Source organism: Electrona antarctica (genome assembly GCF_951216825.1).
Source record: "Electrona antarctica genome assembly, chromosome: 22".
Classification (NCBI taxonomy): Eukaryota; Metazoa; Chordata; class Actinopteri; order Myctophiformes; family Myctophidae; genus Electrona; species Electrona antarctica.
In genome coordinates this window covers 28604238-28623690 of record NC_136805.1, presented here as the reverse complement: position 1 = coordinate 28623690, position 19453 = coordinate 28604238, and the positions used below count along the sequence as shown (strand labels likewise).

Here is a 19453-nt window from a genome sequence, read left to right as displayed (position 1 = left end):
ATTGAGCATCAACCATACATGGAGATGGCCATATATGGAGCATCGACCATTATATGGTGGTGTGATGTGTCGCGAGGCGTGATGGGCTGACAACCATATGGAGGTGTGACCTGACTGACAGACAGGTTTTGCAGGTTTTCATAGTAGCAACCTACAGTCTCAACAATATTATATGTAAAACATGCAAATAGAATGTCTACTGACCAGTTAATCATCCATACATGATGATTTAGGCTACAAATGCTTTTTCCAGACGAAAAAAATAACACCTTCTACTCATACTGTACATACAGTAGCTTCACTCTGGTCATTGAACAATGTGCAACTGCACCATAGTTTAATTACATACTCTATTATAGAAAACATAAGGGACTTGAGTAGGTTACCATTCAAAATAATAATGCCATAATCAATTTTCAAAAGGTGTGTCTGTCTTTATTGTAATCCTATATTACAGTCTAAATGGAAAAGCTGTCCTGTTTGGCATTACATAAATATAAACAATGTAGCCTGATTTCCAATTTCTGCGTGCAATATTTCAATCAGTAAAATGCAAATTTCAAACCGTTTGAATTATAATGAAATGCAATAATCGAAAGAGTGGTATATATTGCTACCACCACGCTTTTGATGTCAACATGAAATTGCATACAGTCAGACCGCTCATCAAGGCAGGTCATTCATCATAACTCATTATGGTATTTTGTGGAATTACATTTTTATTTTAATATCTACAGCCAGGGTAGGCTGAGGCTGCACTGCAGCCATAGACATGCATCATGCACATCTGGCTGCATACCAGATGTGCTGCATACTATACCGTCAATAGGGGGCGCTGTTTCGCTTATTCCGTACACACAAATGACACAATGACGCTTTTCCGTCTATTTTTGTGCGCCGCCGCCATTGCTCCAGTCCAGTGTGTGGTTGTCTGTTAGCAGCAGCTTTCTCTCTGCCGTGTAAATGATTACTAGTACTACCATGGATTCTTTCAACATTTAGAGAAACCTCCCGACGGAATATCTTCAGGAATCAGCCCACTTTTTGTACAAATGATACAAACTCGCATATAATCGGTTGCATTTGTGGATTTAGGTCATTGTTTAGGACGACCCGTCGCAGGGTCTTATTGTTTACCCCTGCTGTGTGTGGTAAACCTTCGTAGTCAGTCACGCACACAGATAGCACTAATATATTTATAGTGGGTTGAAGATGTCACTTCATGGTAAACGCAAAGAGATCTACAAATACGAGGCGCCATGGACGGTGTATGCTATGAACTGGAGTGTCCGACCAGACAAGCGCTTCCGTCTCGCCCTCGGCAGCTTTGTGGAGGAGTACAACAACAAGGTAACGGTTACCATACCTTCACCGTAGCGAGAAGAACATGGCATAATGCAACTTAATTTATTTACTCGATCGCGTGGCGGTGTCGCTTGCTAATACAAAGCACAAGCGTGTACTTGTCTTGTTTGTTTTTAGTAGTATAAATTATGTTTAACTAGCCCAAATATGTTCCCTCAGCACTACGCTCATTCTGTAGCTCCGAGCGTAGTGCTGAGGGAACATATTGGGGCTAATGTTTATTTAACCAGTCTCAAGCCGAGCTCTATTCTTAGTGAATCAGACCAGTTGCAAGTTGCAAAGTTGGACCAATTTGCATACAGTCCGTGTACACCAAATCTCTGCCAAAAATAGCTCGCGGTGAGCTAAGCTTGTAGATCGTCTATTCTTTCTTGGATAATATCATTTTCATCATAATAACCTTTATTTATGCTCTCCTCGGAAATACAGTTGAGGGACGGCCAATGCAGGCCCTCATTTTCAATGTAGTAGCAGAAACACTCAACAGGCAGTCTCGTTCGCATACAGCAACATCAAATAGGCTACTACATGGACCAGAAGACAGAAAACACTCAAACACAGTAAACAATCTTGAACAAAGGTGTTGGAAACTATTTGCTCTGAATTTACCCAAAGAACATTACTGACTGAATGCTGCCCTGCCTGCCCATCACCACAATATGGGTGATGGGGTTCAAGTGGTTTATAATACACAATCAGTGACAATCCATATTCACACTTCACAGGAGGATATTCAAGTCGTCCACAATGATCTACCTTCACCACTTTTAGTGGTTTCAAAAATGCCAGGGCATAAGTGCAGACAAAACCACACACACTAATAGACACTAATAAAGGTAATGATGAACGTTCGTTGTTTTGTGTGCATACTATAGGTTCAGATAGTGGGTCTGGAGGAGGAGAGCTCAGAGTTTCTCTGTCGGAACACATTTGACCACCCCTACCCGACCACAAAGATCATGTGGATTCCTGACACCAAAGGGGTTTATCCTGACCTGTTGGCCACCAGCGGAGACTATCTACGTATCTGGAGGGTAAGCCTCATTTCGTATTCTACTTTGTTGTATAATTGACTATGTCACTCGCTGAATAAAAACTGATAAGGTTATGTTTTTATTGGCAGGTGAGCGACTCAGAGACTCGCCTGGAGTGTCTACTGAACAACAACAAGAACTCAGACTTCTGTGCACCCCTGACGTCCTTTGACTGGAATGAGGTGGACCCAAATTTGTTAGGTGAGATTACCACATAAACATCTTGTGTGTGCATGTGCATACTGTATGTGCACAGGCATACACGCACATGCAAACACAGACCACACGTTTGTATATTGTTTTTTGGCTTTAAACAGCAATTTCCTGTTAAAAATGCACTCATAAAGGCCTAGTCCTAATCCTTAATGTGGTTGCCTATTAGAGGCATCCACAGTATTTTTCATATTTTATACTTGACAGTTGACTCTGCTCTTACCTGCACTGTAGCTGCCCTGTGTTTCACTCTTACTGCTGTTACGGCTATGCCACTTGACTTTACCCACATGGATAGTAACACAGACAGACACACAAAGTATAACAACATTGAGCAAGTACATGTGTTTTCCTTCCCTCTAGGTACATCCAGCATTGACACCACCTGTACCATCTGGGGCCTGGAGACAGGACAGGTGTTGGGTAGAGTCAACCTGGTGTCTGGTCACGTGAAAACCCAGCTCATTGCCCATGACAAAGAGGTAAAGTAGGTGGATGAACTGCAGCTCCATGTGTTGTGTGAAAATATTCTTGATGGATGCTTACCTATTTGTACCCTGATTCTGTGTTCTTGGTTTGAACTTTGATACCATTATGCTGTTTGTGTGTCGTCATGGACAAAGAGAAAGGCTAATGCAACCAATTCAAAACAAACGAGGCCCGGGAAGCATTTAGCTGTAGGTCATGCAGTTTTTGGCCCGTTTCTAATGAATAAAATGTTATTTTAAGTTACAAAATGTCTATTTGGTATCAAGATATTATGGGTTGAATGTATTTTTTCATGTCATTCCTGAGATCTAATTTATATTTGTTTAACAACTGTTTAATACTTTGCTGTATAACAAAGTTGCACAGCAAAAATTAGCTTCTACTTGCTCACAATATGTCGCATTGCAGTGCATTGTGAACTTGTATATCAGTTATTTCTGGAAGGAGGAAAAAAAGGAAAATATTTGCCTATAATGACATGCCCAAAATGGGGACGCCAGGTTGAACGTGATTAATGGAACATACCACCTCTGTGTCCATGTCCCAGGTGTATGACATCGCTTTCAGTCGAGCTGGCGGGGGCAGGGATATGTTTGCTTCAGTGGGGGCTGACGGCTCCGTGCGCATGTTTGATCTCCGCCATCTTGAGCACAGCACCATCATCTATGAGGATCCCCAACACCACCCGTTGCTCCGATTGTGCTGGAACAAGCAGGACCCCAACTACCTGGCTACCATGGCTATGGATGGGATGGAGGTGAGCAATGTTTTTGGTACTTGCATGTCACTTAAACGCTGTATACTTTCACCTTTTTTCCCCTCTACACCAAATCTCTTTGCCGAAAATAGTGTATCTACAGTACAAGTTATATTATGGCATACCCAGAATTGGGATGCTAGGGATTAGGAACGTAAAAACATTGCATGGATGCACCTCAGTGATGTATCCCAAGGTCATCGGGGTTTCAGGTCTCGCAACATCATACCCCTCACTCATGTGACCCAGCCGGGGTGATCAAGTTCCGACTTACGTCCCAGTAGCTAACCATGATCAGTCCCATTAGGGAAGACCAGGGCCACACAATCCGCCTGGCATCCGCCTGGCATCCTGTCTGGGCCATGGAGGCCCAGACAGGAGTCTAGGACCTGTCTAGGACCTGTGCGTTGCCCCAGACTCCCAGCACTCCAGACTCCCAGCACTCCTGTCCTGACACTTCATTCAGGAGTGGTGGATTCTTGAGCCGCAATGGTTCCGCAGGCTCCACCTGGGCAACGGTGGTGCTGCAGGCTCCACTTGCGGCTTGATTAAGATGAGGTCAATAGGATATGGAATGCAAGATGTATGGCGTCTCATGAATTTCCAATTAACGTGAATATATATATATATAGGTTTCCACGTGTTGCAACTTGTCACCTGAATGAAGAGAGGTTGTATTTTTGAGTGGTGTAAACCACTCCTACAACTGGCTTTTTTTCACCCTGTTAATGAAATCACACCCGGGTGAACAGGGTGAACATAGCAACCATGCTCATTTTTTCTGCACAAATAATGAAATCACACCCGGGTGTGATTTCATTACGTCAGACATGATTTCATTACGTCAGACAGGCTATATTACACCACTCAGTTCACACGGGTGTGATTTTTTTAGACATACTGTTTGCTTGTCCACAAATGCTATTTTTTTATGTTTACGCATAGTAAGTTTGAGGATCGCTTGGTATCCAAGTTACTTTGTACTGTAGCTGAACCTTTTTTCTTCACACTCTAATTACTTGACCATTTACACTGTAATTTCCTAAATTATGTTGCGTTTATTTAATATTATTATTATTTTTGTAATCTATTATTATTACTTTAATGCATCAGCCTGGCAATGACATATGACATCCATGTGGTATTTTGTTGACATACCAGGTGGTGATCTTGGATGTGCGTGTTCCCTGCACACCGGTGGCCAGATTGAACAACCACAGAGCCTGTGTCAACGGCATCGCCTGGGCGCCTCACTCCTCCTGTCACATCTGCACTGCAGGTATGTTTATGAACTTGAGTTTTGATGCTCTGTCTCAGATCGATAAGATATCAACATTATTTTGTTGTTTTTAGGGCTGTCTTATTTAAAGTATGAAATATGACATATTTTGGCCACAGTAGTACATTGTTTAATTTTGGTTATTGGTAATGGTCAATGTCATTAATTTCTTTGTAAATGTAAGTTACCGGTATTGTTTTTGTTTTAATTGAATACTAGTCAAAAATGTAAATGGCATGTGGTGTACAGTAACTGTCAGTAAGACATTAAGGCTAAACCAAAATAGTCCTGGGGACTTGTTTCCATTGTGGTCCTATGTATTCAATTTATTAACATAAAGTGGCATAAAAAATGCCACAATAATAACAATAATACATCAACAAAAAGGAGAAAAACGACGCAGTGCATGACACCTCCTTTTGCTGGGAATTTCCATTTACCTCCCCTTGGGCCCTTATGGTCTTGTGGTTCATCCCACTGTGCCAGTTGTTCTGTTTACCAAAAGTGGCCCACTTTTTTAGGCCAATTTGGAAAGAAACCAGTGATTCACACATGCTAATGGATGGTGTCAGGGGTCAGAACATTGTCATATCTGCCCTGTGCACGTTTTTATGTAAAACCGAAATGTCATTTATATTTATGTTCCAATGAGCGGAGGCGGTTTTGTTTTGTGACATACTGCACATGCATACTTGCCATAAAAACAAAACAACACTTTTGCATTAAAGTAGACCTGTTTTGTTTATGTATTGTTGTATTGTTAACAAAAATGGGCACATTAGCTATTCATTTCATGTTCCCTGTGCAAATCCCATGTGGTTATCTAATACGTTTTAATATATTTTTCTCGTTAGAAACGGGTCTTGTGCTTTTATTTTCACTGTTAAATTACTCTACTGGTGACGCGTCCTTTTACTGACACCAAACATCCACACCAAACATCCACACCTCCAATGAGTTGTGTAACACTACAGTGGTAACCCATTGATTTTCAAATGCTCCCAACGTAATGCATGCATTGATTTTAGGGTACTGAGCACTAACACATGCCGTCCCTCCCCTTTCCTCCCAGCGGATGACCATCAGGCTCTGATCTGGGATATCCAGCAGATGCCACGGGCCATCGAGGACCCTATTCTGGCCTACACAGCCGAGGGAGAGATCAATAACGTCCAGTGGGCTTCCACCCAGCCCGACTGGATCGCCATCTGCTACAACAACTGTCTGGAGATCCTCCGGGTCTGAGTTTGGGTTTTCATAACTCAAAAGGATTATAAAGACAGAGGGACAAGACATTATACAACTGACGACGTGTTTTCTTTTTTCTTTTCCAAGTTGATTTGGAAGCAGCCAATGTGACTTCATGTCAGTGGAAACTCTGTTTACATTGAAGGACAGAAATATGTTGAATCGGTGTGATGTATCAGCAGTGTCTGTATAATTCATGCTGGTTTCTATCTGCAGTGTAAGTAAGTGTTCTTAAAGCGCTCTTCAACTGTGTGAGAACTGAAGGATGACCTTTTTTTTGAGCGGGGAGAAATACCTCACTGCTTAACATTGTTTACTCCTCCTTGATACTATTATGTTCGGGACATTTCAGTACGTGTGCACTCCTGTGAGCGAAATCCATTTTGTACAGGCAAGGTCAAAGAAGTGCCACATAAACGTGGAATATAGGAGTGTAATTGTAGCCAAAAGAACTTTCATGTACAGACGCCTAATAATGTTCAGTAGAATGATCCCCTAAGTGTTTAGCATGTTGTTTGATAGACAAATAGGTTTGTTAGCGAGATGGTTTTTTAATGTTCTATAGAATGCTTAGTTATTTATTTAACCTATACAATTCTCCCCTTCTATTACACTTTTTGACATTTTGAACATAAACAAAACTGGATTTAACTATTCTTGTCTTCAATTGTTTTATTTAATCTTTACCACCTTTTTGAGCCTATGACACTGAATATCAATTGTGATATGAAAAAAATACATTTTCTGCAATGCATTAATATTACCAGACTACAGTCTACTATATATATACACACTTTAACTATATTAATAACTTTAATTTGACTAACAATTCTATTCTTGGCAACTACAATTTTATACAGAGTAAATAACCCTTTACCATTATACAGAGGTTTTGTGTCAAGACAATTTTACATGAACTGTTTCTGTACATTGAGGTGACAGTCAAAACCACTGGTACGATGAAAGGTTATTTTAGAAAATCAGTGTTGGTCTCTCCAATATAGATAATTTAGTTGTAGCGGTTAGAGCATATGCCTTTCATGCGGAAGGTTGTGGGTTCGAACCCTGCCTGGGGTTGACAAGGGCATGTACTCACAACGGGTTCCTATCCTAATGCCAAATCAAATGGGTTCAGATCTGAGCCAAGTCTCCTCAGGAGGCGCATCTGAAGCCTCCGGACGTAAAAGCAAAAATAAGTCTGTGAATATGTAAACATTTTAAGGTACAAATGACTTGGGCTCAATAACCTTCCTCGTTGGTTTTCAAATTATTTGTTGGGTGAATGGCTACCAGATATCTTGATGCTAGTTTTGTTAACCAGATGTACAGTATAATGGTTTCTTGTTCACAGATTATTTAGACAGATGCTAGGTTTGATCTACTTACTATCCTAGTTACTTTATAGTACCAGTTTCCTTCCTTGGCACTCTACTTGGCCACCTACCCTGTTGGTTGACTATAGGTTTCATGCCATCTTGTAAAATGCTCTATAAAAAATACGATTTTCAACTGAAAAATATGACATTGTCGGCTGAAGACAAGTTTCAGCCAGTGTTCTGTACTACGATGAGTTTCAAAACCAAACAAGCCTTTCTAAAACTCTTTGACTGACGGTTCCTCAGGTAAATGGCAGCAAAGGGTCGGAAAGATGTTTCTGGATCTCAGCCAGTCCTGGGGAGATGTCCAGGTTTCCTGGCAGTGAGGGGGAGCGCAGACTGCCACATAGTCCAGGGGTCTCCATGAGGGAGGGCTCGGCTGACAGCTTGGACTGTGCATGTCTGCATGACTGCGGCTGTGCATGTGGCTCTGTGTCATGGGCGACGGCCATGGACGTGTTATCCAAGGACACGGACACATGGATGCCACTCTGCAGTGATTCCTGGGATTTCTGGGTGAATTTGAGGTCAGGCTGGGTTGAGCTCTGGGAAAACAGATTTACAAATGAATGGGCAGGTTTAGGTTTACCGGTGCTTAATTCATTCTCCCTAGAAGGTTTCAAAATATGGTGCATACCTGTATTGTTAGGGGGCTGCCCAATGGTAGGGGAGAGAGGGGGTACATGGTGTGTAACACAGGTGTCCCAGCCCCGTACAAGCCAGGTGAGTCAGTAGGAAGGGTGCTAGATGACACGGTGCTATAAGCAGGAGGGACGGGGGCAATCTGTCTCTGAAGGAGTTGGAGAATAACGTTGATGTCAGCTGTCATGCGGGTCTCCAGTCTGGGTAATTGACAGAAAGAGAAGGACGATGGAGGAATAGTGTGTTCATAAACAGGGTATAGTAGTGTCTTTCCTGTATTGTATTGGTGTTTTATCGCTTGTTAATTAAAAACTGTTGAACAGTTAAAAACAATTATGCCATGTCATGATAATACGATACTGAATGTCAATATGATATCCCAGACAATATCTAGTCTCATATCACAATATTGATATAATATGGTTATGTCGCCCAGCCCTACTGATGGGCATTATTATCAGCCAAAGAGTTATCCCAAGAACATTAAGTCATTGGTTAATTCATTGTTGCCAAGTTTCCAAATTCCATTATGTATCTTTTCTAAAAATCTATATCATCACTCTTACTATTATGACCCAATTGACACTCCTGATTTTAAATAATTTCAAAACAAAAAGGGGCAGCTGTACACAGTACAATCCAGAGTGTTCATTTAAATTACGGGTCCATTGTTCAAGGTCCAAGGTTAAAATTAATGTAACACTACTGTGTACTCACCTGTTGAGCTGTGACTGCAGCACTTCTAGTCTAGACTCCAATTCCCCAGGTCTCTCCTCTGTGAACGGAGGTGGGTGAGAAGAGGCCCGGGCAGAAGAGGAACGCCATGAGTGTGGTGAGCGGTCTGCGCAGTATCGGTATACACCAGGCCCATTGCGTGACGATGCTGAGGAAAATGTCCAGACAAAAACATATCTGACCAAAAACATTTAAAACCATTTAAATTATTGATTGTACTCTGAAAGCGTACGGTATGCCATGGATCAGTGGTTTTCAAACTTAATGTGCCCAAGGCACACCAGTGGGCAAGTCAATACCTCAAGGAAGAAAATATCACATCTGCAAGCCCATAACGCTTCTCGTTGTGACACATTATGAGCTTGTAGATTATAATTTTGAAAAGTTGTAGTATGCCAGGTTGAAAGTTGTAATATATATTAGGGTAGGCCTGTAGAATTTGCCTCTATGTTGGGAAAGAAGTGTGCCCAAAGTACTGAAATAGTAAATAACTTTATCTTTATTACATATTACATATTATTGCAGTAATAGTGTGGTAGAATATGGATGGAGCCCGCACACCATATAGGTACAAAAAGACGTCTTTATCTTTTCATAAAGAAGTCTTTATGGTGTGCAGGCTCCATCCATGTTCTACCGAAGTATCTTTAGCCCAGCACCCACCTGTCGGTGTCCATATTCTAGGGCACACCTGAAAACTTTTCACTGAACACCAGTGTGCCTTGGAGCACTGAGTCCAACATTTCTAGTTCTATTAACCAATTGGCAGTATGAGCCCTTATGTCACTTTAGTCTCTCTAAATGTCTCAACAATTAGCCTACAGCGCATTATCTTCTACAGTGACTACAGTATCTAACCTTTATGGCCCCGGTCTAGTGCTGGGTCCCTAGCCCCCACGGAGGCACCACCAGGGGGCAGCAGTCGCACCACAGAGGGAGAATGGTCTCGCCTGTCATCCTCTGGAGGGAGGTCCAATTTGGGCCCATGAGATTTACTCAGGTCTTCACTGGACTGGGAGCATGGCGAGCCACAGCTGCACTGGTCATCGCAGGGGCCCGAATGACGATGATGAGGGAAGGACTGATGGGGGTACGAGTCATCTCGGTCCATTCCATCTTTACACAGTGAAAAGAAAATGTAATTTCGAAAAGAATATTTGCTTTTACCAAGTTTTATTATTAAGCTCTTCTTTGGATCTACTTCCAGTTTCCATCTTTATTCAAGGTTGATGATAATTTCATATGTCTGTTTTTAGAGCACCGAAACAAATTCCAATCAACTCTGTTGACATGGCAATAAAGTATTGAATCTTGAATCTATATCGATATACATAATTGCCAGCTGAACTGACCTAATTTACAACCACGTCGCTCCTTAAAAATAACAGATGTTATCCAGTTAAGCTGTTTTCCAGTTAAATAGTTTACTTTCAGTTTCAGGGAACGATACGTAAAGTAAAAAAGGTTAACGGGCTGCATATCTGCCCATTTGCTGCCCATGAATTTCAGGAGTTTGAAAAACATCACTTTCACCACTATGACATTAAACACAATGAAAAAGTCTACCTTTTTTTCTTTCTTTTTGTATAATTGTATAATGTATATAATATAATATATTTCTCTGTGCAACATCATATTGATTTTCAAATTTACCAGGTCTGATCCGACAGTCCAAGGAATGTCCTCTGTGTCTTGTCTTGCGGTGAAAACCACATTCATCACCAGAATCATCAGGTATTATTTGTGGAACTTCATCGTCCTGATAAAAAAATAAAAAATAAATAAATTGGTCTGAAAGATAACAGAACACAGTGCATTTAGTAATGGACTCTTCAACATTTAAAAGTGTAGGTGTAAATGAAAATCATCTGTATTGACACCAAAGAATTTAAATGGTTTAGCAAATTGTTAACGCCATTCACTGAAAGCCACACAGTACACTATCTGCTCCTAGCAAAAAAACAGCTCATCATCTCACACCGATTGTTGTTTTGAAACAGAAATGCAAAAAATTTTACTCAGCTACCTAAAATGTAGTTGTTGGAAAACAAGAATCATATTCTCCAGTTTTTTATCTAGAAACACCAAATGTTTGAATTCATAAACGTTACATCTCTAAGGTCATAGGTGATCTCCAGGTTCCTCCAGAAGTTGTCTGCAAAGTTGGGGTAGATATCTAGGACCTCCAGAAGATCGTCCCTCAGGATGCGATGTAAGTCACAGTATGTCATGGCCTTGACATCCGAGTTGGACTTCCCTGGCTCCTCAAACAGGTGGATAGGCTCCCCAAAGGTGTCATTCTTTTCTGCAACAGAATGACATGTTCATTGCCGCTTGTATTGTGAGATTAGATTATTATTGGGGTTCCTTTTGCATTCCAAAATAAATATTGGAATGATCAGTAGGCTTCCACTGAAGAGATGCTTAACTTTTGGGCTGGAAAGGTCAAATGTCACAAAGGTCACAAGCAAGATCAAAGACAAAACTGGGTGTTTTTTTATTAAACTAGTTGGGGATGTAGGGTTCCCCAAAGATATGATTAATTTGAGGGTCAAAAGGGCCAAAGGTCAAGGTCACATCAAGGTCAAAATGACATGATCACTGTCAGTCATATTGCTTACTCCGACCTAGAACTTTGTAAGTTGCTCTACTTAATGCCTAAATTGTAATCTAAGGTGGAAATGGCATATCCTGACATAGCATTTCTGTTATATTTTGTAGGTACAGCAGAGAGGAAAAAGAGGTTAGATAAAGGCATGACAAGGTACACAGGTCACATTATGTGCTGGATTCAATATTGAGATGACAACTCTGTGCCTATAGCATATATGATACACACTCCAAGTGGCTAAGCCACCAAGATCCCTTGGAGCATTTTTGACAAAGCAGTAACAACTTCCATTTTTATAGGACTTCCATTTATATGGGACCCCCATAACTCCCATACATATTCTGATAGCCTATGTGTTCATTAACTTCTTTACCCAATATGGCCACCACCACATCATCCCTGATGATCTGGATGGTGCCCCGAGAAATGAATAACAGAGAGTTAAGGATGTCTCCGTAGTGGATCAGAGTATCTCCTGGTGGAGCATGGACAGTCTTGAATCTCATAGCCAAGGCACGCAGACACGCTTGACTGCCACCGCGAAAGGCCTTGCAGTTCTGTAGCAGTGATCGGTTCAAGTGCAAAGAGATGTCCGCCTGCAAACACTCTGGAAATCCCTTCAGAACCTACACATGAGAGTCATCAGAGACAACAATATTCATCAAACGTAGTGATTTGGCAAAATTATACCATTGATTGATATGGGAACATCATATAGGAAAATAAGCCTATGGAGTTGTCTAATTCACAATTTATACTTACAGCATTCATGTCAATGCCATTAGTGTAGGACCATGCATGTTGGAAGTACTCTAACAGCCGTTGGCGAAGGCCATTTGGAATCTGGTGGAAGCGGATGAATTCCTTGACACGCAACATCTGAGTGTGGTATCGGGTCGTACCGGAGTACAGCCGCTGGATAATCGCTGACACATTCCCAAATATGCTGGCATACATGAGAGCTGAGGCAAATGAAACCAACAATGAGGATGTCAGTGATTAGGCCTACATGGATTTGACTGAGACCTATAGGTTAACCCCCTCATTTCCTAACTAATCTACAGCCTCACAACAGTTTGTAGATCAGCATCAGCTATTTTTGAAACATTTTGAAAGCATGAAATAGGGCTTAAATGTGGTTTTAATTTGTACTCCTTCGCATGACTGCTAAGCTAATCAGTTATTTTCGACAAACAACCCTGTCGTACTATGGCATATCAATTAGGCTTGAAAAGGAGGTAATAAAAAGAAATAGTGATGCACATGATCTGGGAATAGTAGATAAAAAAGTGCCGACTCACAGCCAATGACCATGACACAGATGGAGAAGAGCTTCTCAGAGTTGGTGTTTGGAGAGACATTACCAAACCCCACACTTGTCAGACTGCTGAAGGTGAAGTACAGAGCTGTGACGTACTTGTCTTTGATTGAAGGGCCAGAGCTGGAGTCACTGTCGTTGTAGGCCTTGCCTAGTTGGTCAGCCAGGTTATCAAGCCAACCAGTGCCAATCTCAGTGTAAGGCCTCTCCACAAAACCAATAGCGTACCAGATGCAGGCTAGCCAGTGAGCGATGAGCACAAACGTGCACATGAGCAAGAAGAGGACGGCAGCCCCATATTCAGAATAGCGGTCCAGCTTTCTTGCCACACGGACCAGTCGCAGCAGTCGAGCTGTTTTCAGCAGGCCAATCAGGGTCGCCATCTTTGTCCATGAACAGTGAGAGGAAGATGAGAGCAGAACAATTTGTTTTAAAATAATAATAATAATAATAAGGGTAATAATAATAATAATAATGGTAATAATAATGGTAATAAAAATAATGGGTTTTCTTTATAACGCACTTTACATTCATGAGAATCTCAAAGTGCTACAATGAGAAAATGCAGTCAGAAGAAACATCACACCACTAAAAACATCTAAGAAACAGGAACAAAAGGAAAGTTTCTGAATTCTGCAAATAAATATTAGAATGAAACCTAATTTTCAATTGAAAATCTTGCAAAATATAGAATACAAATATAAAATCAAACAATTCACATGTAGGATGTGGTGTATTTTATAATAATAATTATTATCATTAATATTAATATTAATATTATGTGTGTCACGGGGCAGCCCGTGTCATATAGACTAAAGAGGAACAAACAGGCATACACTACTACACAGCTGCTTCCATTTAACAGCAAGCCGGCTTGGAGGACTGTTTGACTGGACATTAGTGTTGCATGTTGTTCTTATTTTATTATGTGTACAAACATGAATTATAAAAGGACACAAAGATGATGCATGGGTTTTAACAGCATTTCTGTTGATTGGGAATTGTGTTTAATGATTGTGTGGCACCTGGCTCTCCTGCAGTACTGGTGATCCTCTTGATTGAGTGGGGGAAGGTACCAAGTGCTATAGAGCAGGAGGGGTGTCTGTCTTATGTTTCAAGAGCTCTTGTGTTATATGTTCTCTTGTGTGAATAATGTGGCGCCTGAAATGTTTTCATGTATTTGGAATAGGTTTAGTAAAACCGTATATAATTGTGTGAAATGAAATGAAATGAAATGAAATGAAATGAAATGAAATGAAATCTATATTTACCCAGGGTATCTGGGCTAAGCTCAAGAACTTGTTTCCAGCCAGGCCCTGCTCATAGAACACATTTCATCGTAGTGGTTGATGCCTTGTTCAAGGGCATTTCAGCGGTGGTAATTTTAACGTGTCGGACGGCTGGTTCGAACTGGGAACCTTCCGGTATCTAGACCGCGCCGCTATCCGTTCGGCCACCGCTGCCACAATCAACTCATGGGCCATAGTTTGCCTTATTGGAGTTAAGTGGTTACCAATTAGTTCTGTGTCTTGGTATGGTCTCACCCAGTATAAAAGGGAGGCTGCAGGATGCTGAGGTTCAGTAGTGGCTTGGGCAACAAGCAGGTAACACCCAGGGAGAGCTGCTAGGGGTCCCCTTTTTGGAAGGGTTTTTGGCCTCATACAGTTTCTTACGTTCTGTGTTTTTGTTTCCTAATTTGCTTTCAAGGTAAGTTTCATCTGTCTTTTTTGTGAGTCTAGTCTTCAGTGTTTTTGTTGGTCTGTTAGGCCTTCCACTGTAAATACTGCTGCATCGGGGAGAAATAAATAAATGGTATTGCTGGATTCTGTCACTTTTTGGAGCCTTGGCCACTCGGCCAACTTTACAATGTGTTTGTGTTTGCTTTGCCCTATACAGATTTATGCTTTCTCATTGGATCCCTGTAGAACAAAACAATTATTTATTATTATTCAGCTCAAGCAGAGAATAAAGTCACTTACATCGTCAGACCCAGATCTGAAGATGAACAGGTCAAAGGGGATTGTTGCAAAGAGATCAATTGGAAACCATCCTTTGATGTAGTGCTTGGCTATCCGGCTGGACTGCGTGACCACTTCATCGTTATGGTTGACGTAGGTGGTGCGGAAGTTGATGACTATATCCACAATGAACAGCACGTCCACTACCATATCCACCATACTTAACGGGTCACAGGTGTGGCCGCAACTCTCGTCAACCTTTTTACGCACATTCAAGTGTTCATCCAAATGGAATGCCGCCGAGTATGGTGTGAATACAGCCGTGTACAGGACCAGGAGCAGGATGATCCAGTCCCAGAACGCCTTGAAGGAGCTGTAGTGAAGCAAGATGAACCATGTTGTCTCTGGAACCTGCAGTTTGTATTCTGGCAGCACGTCTGACTCCATGGAAAGGACCTGTAGCCACAAAGGTATTGTAAACATGCGTTAGTTCCTTTTATTTATGATGAACTGGTATTCCAACTGAATTGAAATTAGAAGTGATTGTGGGAAGCCCCAGGGCTCCTTGGGAGAGGGGGGGGGGGGGTCCCTGGGGGTCCCCAGCCAAATTATTTTAAATTAATTTCACTTTTGTTACCATACAAAATGCATTAGTGACTATTCAAGCAATATGAGTCAATGTCACTGCAACACATCTACCTGATGATGGTCTTATGACCAGAAACATGTTGATGTTTCAGTCTCCTTGTGTCACCTGTTCACTGTCACCTTGGGACTTTAATGCTGGCCTCTCGCACCTAACTTTAACGTTGGTATGCGCCTTGAGTTTAGAGCACAAACCTTTCTACTGTTTGTTTACAAATATGACATTTTCACAATTTAGTTTAATTTAATTTAAACCAAACTTTATAGAAAAAGGCCAGATGCACACCTCAACAGGTAGGTGACAGGTGTGTAGGGCAAAAGTGCATATTAAAAAGGGTATCTTTGAAAAACAAAGAAAGGGGCGCACACACACACACACACACACACACACCAAAGTGCAGTCTCTTGCAACATAACTTTCAAAGAAAACACTTTAAAGAGCAAGCAATAACCATTCCAAACCACTAAATCAGCACAAAAACATCTCTGAAGTTAACTCACAGACCTTTCTCGCAGATGTGCTCCTCTGACCATTGTTATGGTGGAAGCTACATAGCCGGGCTTTGTGACATACAGCAGTTTCGTCAGTAGAATCCTTGGTCATCCTGTCTAACGGATGCAAGACTTGGGCGAACATTTCTTCTAACAACTGCATCCTTCATATCCAGGTAGTACCAAATTATAAAAAAATTATTAACAGCATCTCTGCTGCTATGGAGAGCGAGGGCGTTGACCGAATGCGATGGCTGGCTGGATTGTTCTAATGAATGAAAGCACTAATGAATCAGGGCATCCTGATCACATAACAGAGTTCATTTCCTGCCTAAGTCCTCATGCTCTGGACCGTTCAATAGAACAATTGAAGCCCTGACTCCCTAGAGCCCTTGCACCTCACACCTCGCACGCAAAATAACAGAAAGGGAATGATGGGGTGCATACTTAGTTTAGACTAGTCATTGGTTAGACATGGGTTAGGTTTAGGTGTGCAGCCCCGTGGGAGGTTAGGTTTAGGGTGAGGGTTTGAGATAGGTTGTAGTTGTAGGACTAATGACTGGTCTAACCAATGACTAGTCTTTTTTTTATAATATTTATTTTATACCAATGACTAGTCTAAACCAAAAACTGTCTAAACTAAGTACTGCACCCGGGAATGATAAATACAGTGGATGGATAGATAGATAGATAGATAGATAGATCTTGTGACAGAAAAAACAGGGATCACCACTTGGCCTCAAAAGTGGCACCAAGGTCACTACCACTGCCATTCCCCTGTGCTTGTATCATAGACTCATATACTATTACACATTGTCACGCACAGTCAGCCATGCACATGCCTTGCCCCAGGGCCCCAGCTATAAGCATAGCAGGGTGAACCGCATGCATGAACTCTCCACATGCAATAGATGCATAGATATCACGATCATGAAAAAAGGTTAATGGAGCTGAGAACTTCTGAGAACTTCTCCTTCTGAGAACTTCTCCTTTGGTCCAGCCCTTCCTGGGACATGCATGTGAGAATGGGCCAGTGAAGAAAACAAAAGAAAACAAAAAAAAGCCCATTGTGGGTGTATGTGATCTTTCTCTATAACTCAACTCAACTCGACTCAAAATATATTTATATAGCACATTTAAATCACTCTATCACTAAACACGGGTGAAATTCACCCGGACACATCCCTGTAGAAAAAAACAGGGATGTGGTCAGGGAAACAAATCTATACCTTCTATGATGTCATTGAGTATCACAAAGGTACTAAAAGACCCACTCACCTCAGACATCAGCAACATTATGAACATTACAAAAATATAATTGTCCCGGCGAAAATCACCTGTGTTAAAACTTTTGGAGAATGATCCAGTGTGCAAACTTTATTGTTTTTGATTAAATCTACACCAGGATGTTGGCACCTCAATCTCTCCTCAGATAAATAACAAAATTATAATAATAATAATGATAATTTATTTCAATTATGTACCATATATAAATGTCACTTTGTCTGCAATGGTTCAATACACTGTCAGAATGAAATCACAACATAAGAAGACTATGAAACTTTGTAACTCAATATTTGGCATACAGTATTATGGCACAATTTGGTCAAAGTCAAGCAGATTGATACATTACTTATCTTACTCATCATAACACTGTGTTTGTCTAAAACTCATTTTCAGCAGGAATAGTACAGCACATCTACATTTGTGAACATGTAAATTGGCTATTTGGGGAACTCGATCCGGTCAACTAAGTATATAGGGTTTAAGTGGTTAATTATTGGTCAATTCCACACCTCCAGTATACAAACCACTGAGACACACAGTTAGAGTAGAGACTGAGGCCAGATGTTCTCGGCCCCGTACCTGAGTGACCGTCTCTGTGATGTTGTGCGTGCGGTCCTTCACCTTGGAAGGGGTGAGCAGCTCCACCAGTGGAGTAGGTGGGGGCAGGTGCTCAGTGCCCCTACTGGGTAGTGGTCCACCACTCGTCATGAGGTCCGAGTCAGACATGGAGCTATATACTGGTCTACAAGTCCAGTGACAAGAGGTTAGACTTTCACAACCAAACCAATTCAAACATTTTATTTTAAGTATTTTACAAATATATTGGTTAATGGTACTGATTTCCATTATATACATGTATGTATTATGCATTTCTTTAAATAATATTTAAATAGGCTAATAGTTTTATACTTTTAAAATGTATTTGAATAATACTACTGGATAAAGACAATTCTTCAATAAAGACAGGTTCGTAATCTCACTTCAGACTGAATTTAGCAGACACTATAGAGCCCAGTAAATCTCATGCTGTGCACCTCCCCTCTGCAGGTGCCTCAGGCTGACTTTGTCTCCCAGAGAGGCTGCACCCTTCCCCAAAATAATCCCCCCCCCCCCCCTCCCCACACCACACACACACACCAGGTTAAATGCTTCTTATTGTATTACTCACTGGCACAAACTACAAAACATCTACTCTCACCAGCTGCTCAATTCTTAAACCAAATCATATTTTCTGATAAGCAAGCCAACAACACCATACCTGATTTATAAGCTCAGAACTCAGAAGTCAGAAAGTCAAATCCCACTACAGGCATCCGGTGCTAGTCGTGATTGGTCCAATTCTTCATTCTTCAGAGTACTTTGTGGAGGTGCTTGTTCAAAATTATTCGCCCATCTCTTTTGTAGCTCATGTTTAGGCAGAAATGGTTTACTCAGTGTGTATGAATGCAGACCTCGGGGTCGTACCCTTCATACTGGCATAGGACAGTGGTCTGGACTAGGTTAGCATGTTCATTAGCAACACAACATTCACTAACACTAAATGATCAATGGCATGCTATAGCAGTGAGCTTCTAACGGCACAATCAATGGCAAATCATTGATAACCCTGAGGAAATGAGTTCAGTACCATCTCAGTTTCCCTATATCTCGTATGTTAAAAGTATAGGTTCAAAATGTGTGCGGCCGGACTCGTCATTAAATGAATCTTGCAGTGTGATGACAAAAACGAGTTGGAAAATGGTATGTCACGTCACTCAATATTGGCATGTGTACAGTTAATGTGGGAACCTTATCGACTGCAACGTTGACACTCTAATATGAGGGGTAATGAGTAATGACCTGTTAAGTGACATACTGTATGGCTCTAAATGTCCTTCAGTAACAACCTTCAGCTATCTTTTTCATATTATGTAGTCATGTACTGTTGTGTGCAAACTGTGCATGCATTAGTTTGAAATACACTTTCTTGAAGGACTACTTCACCCATTTTCAACCCATCTTATT

General features: G+C 41.2%; 2 protein-coding genes across 2 annotated transcripts; one reads left to right on the top strand and one right to left on the bottom strand.

The window, feature by feature from the left end:
• Positions 1 to 893: 893 nt before the first annotated feature.
• On the top strand, positions 894 to 7039 carry LOC306915533 (DDB1- and CUL4-associated factor 7-like). Its single transcript, XM_079492910.1, has 7 exons — positions 894 to 1350; positions 2241 to 2399; positions 2489 to 2600; positions 2976 to 3094; positions 3649 to 3858; positions 5020 to 5137; positions 6210 to 7039. The coding sequence occupies exons 1-7, from the start codon at positions 1213 to 1215 to the stop codon at positions 6380 to 6382; spliced, it is 1029 nt and encodes a 342-aa protein (XP_079349036.1). The 5' UTR covers positions 894 to 1212; the 3' UTR covers positions 6383 to 7039.
• On the bottom strand, positions 6675 to 18831 carry kcnh6b (potassium voltage-gated channel, subfamily H (eag-related), member 6b). Its single transcript, XM_079492909.1, has 12 exons — positions 18708 to 18831; positions 18029 to 18191; positions 15047 to 15481; positions 13051 to 13450; positions 12512 to 12711; positions 12123 to 12375; positions 11250 to 11443; positions 10792 to 10897; positions 9997 to 10254; positions 9121 to 9286; positions 8399 to 8603; positions 6675 to 8306 (listed from the first exon to the last, which is right to left on the bottom strand). The coding sequence occupies exons 2-12, from the start codon at positions 18173 to 18175 to the stop codon at positions 8004 to 8006; spliced, it is 2667 nt and encodes an 888-aa protein (XP_079349035.1). The 5' UTR covers positions 18176 to 18191; positions 18708 to 18831; the 3' UTR covers positions 6675 to 8003.
• Between the last annotated feature and the right edge of the window lie 622 nt (positions 18832 to 19453).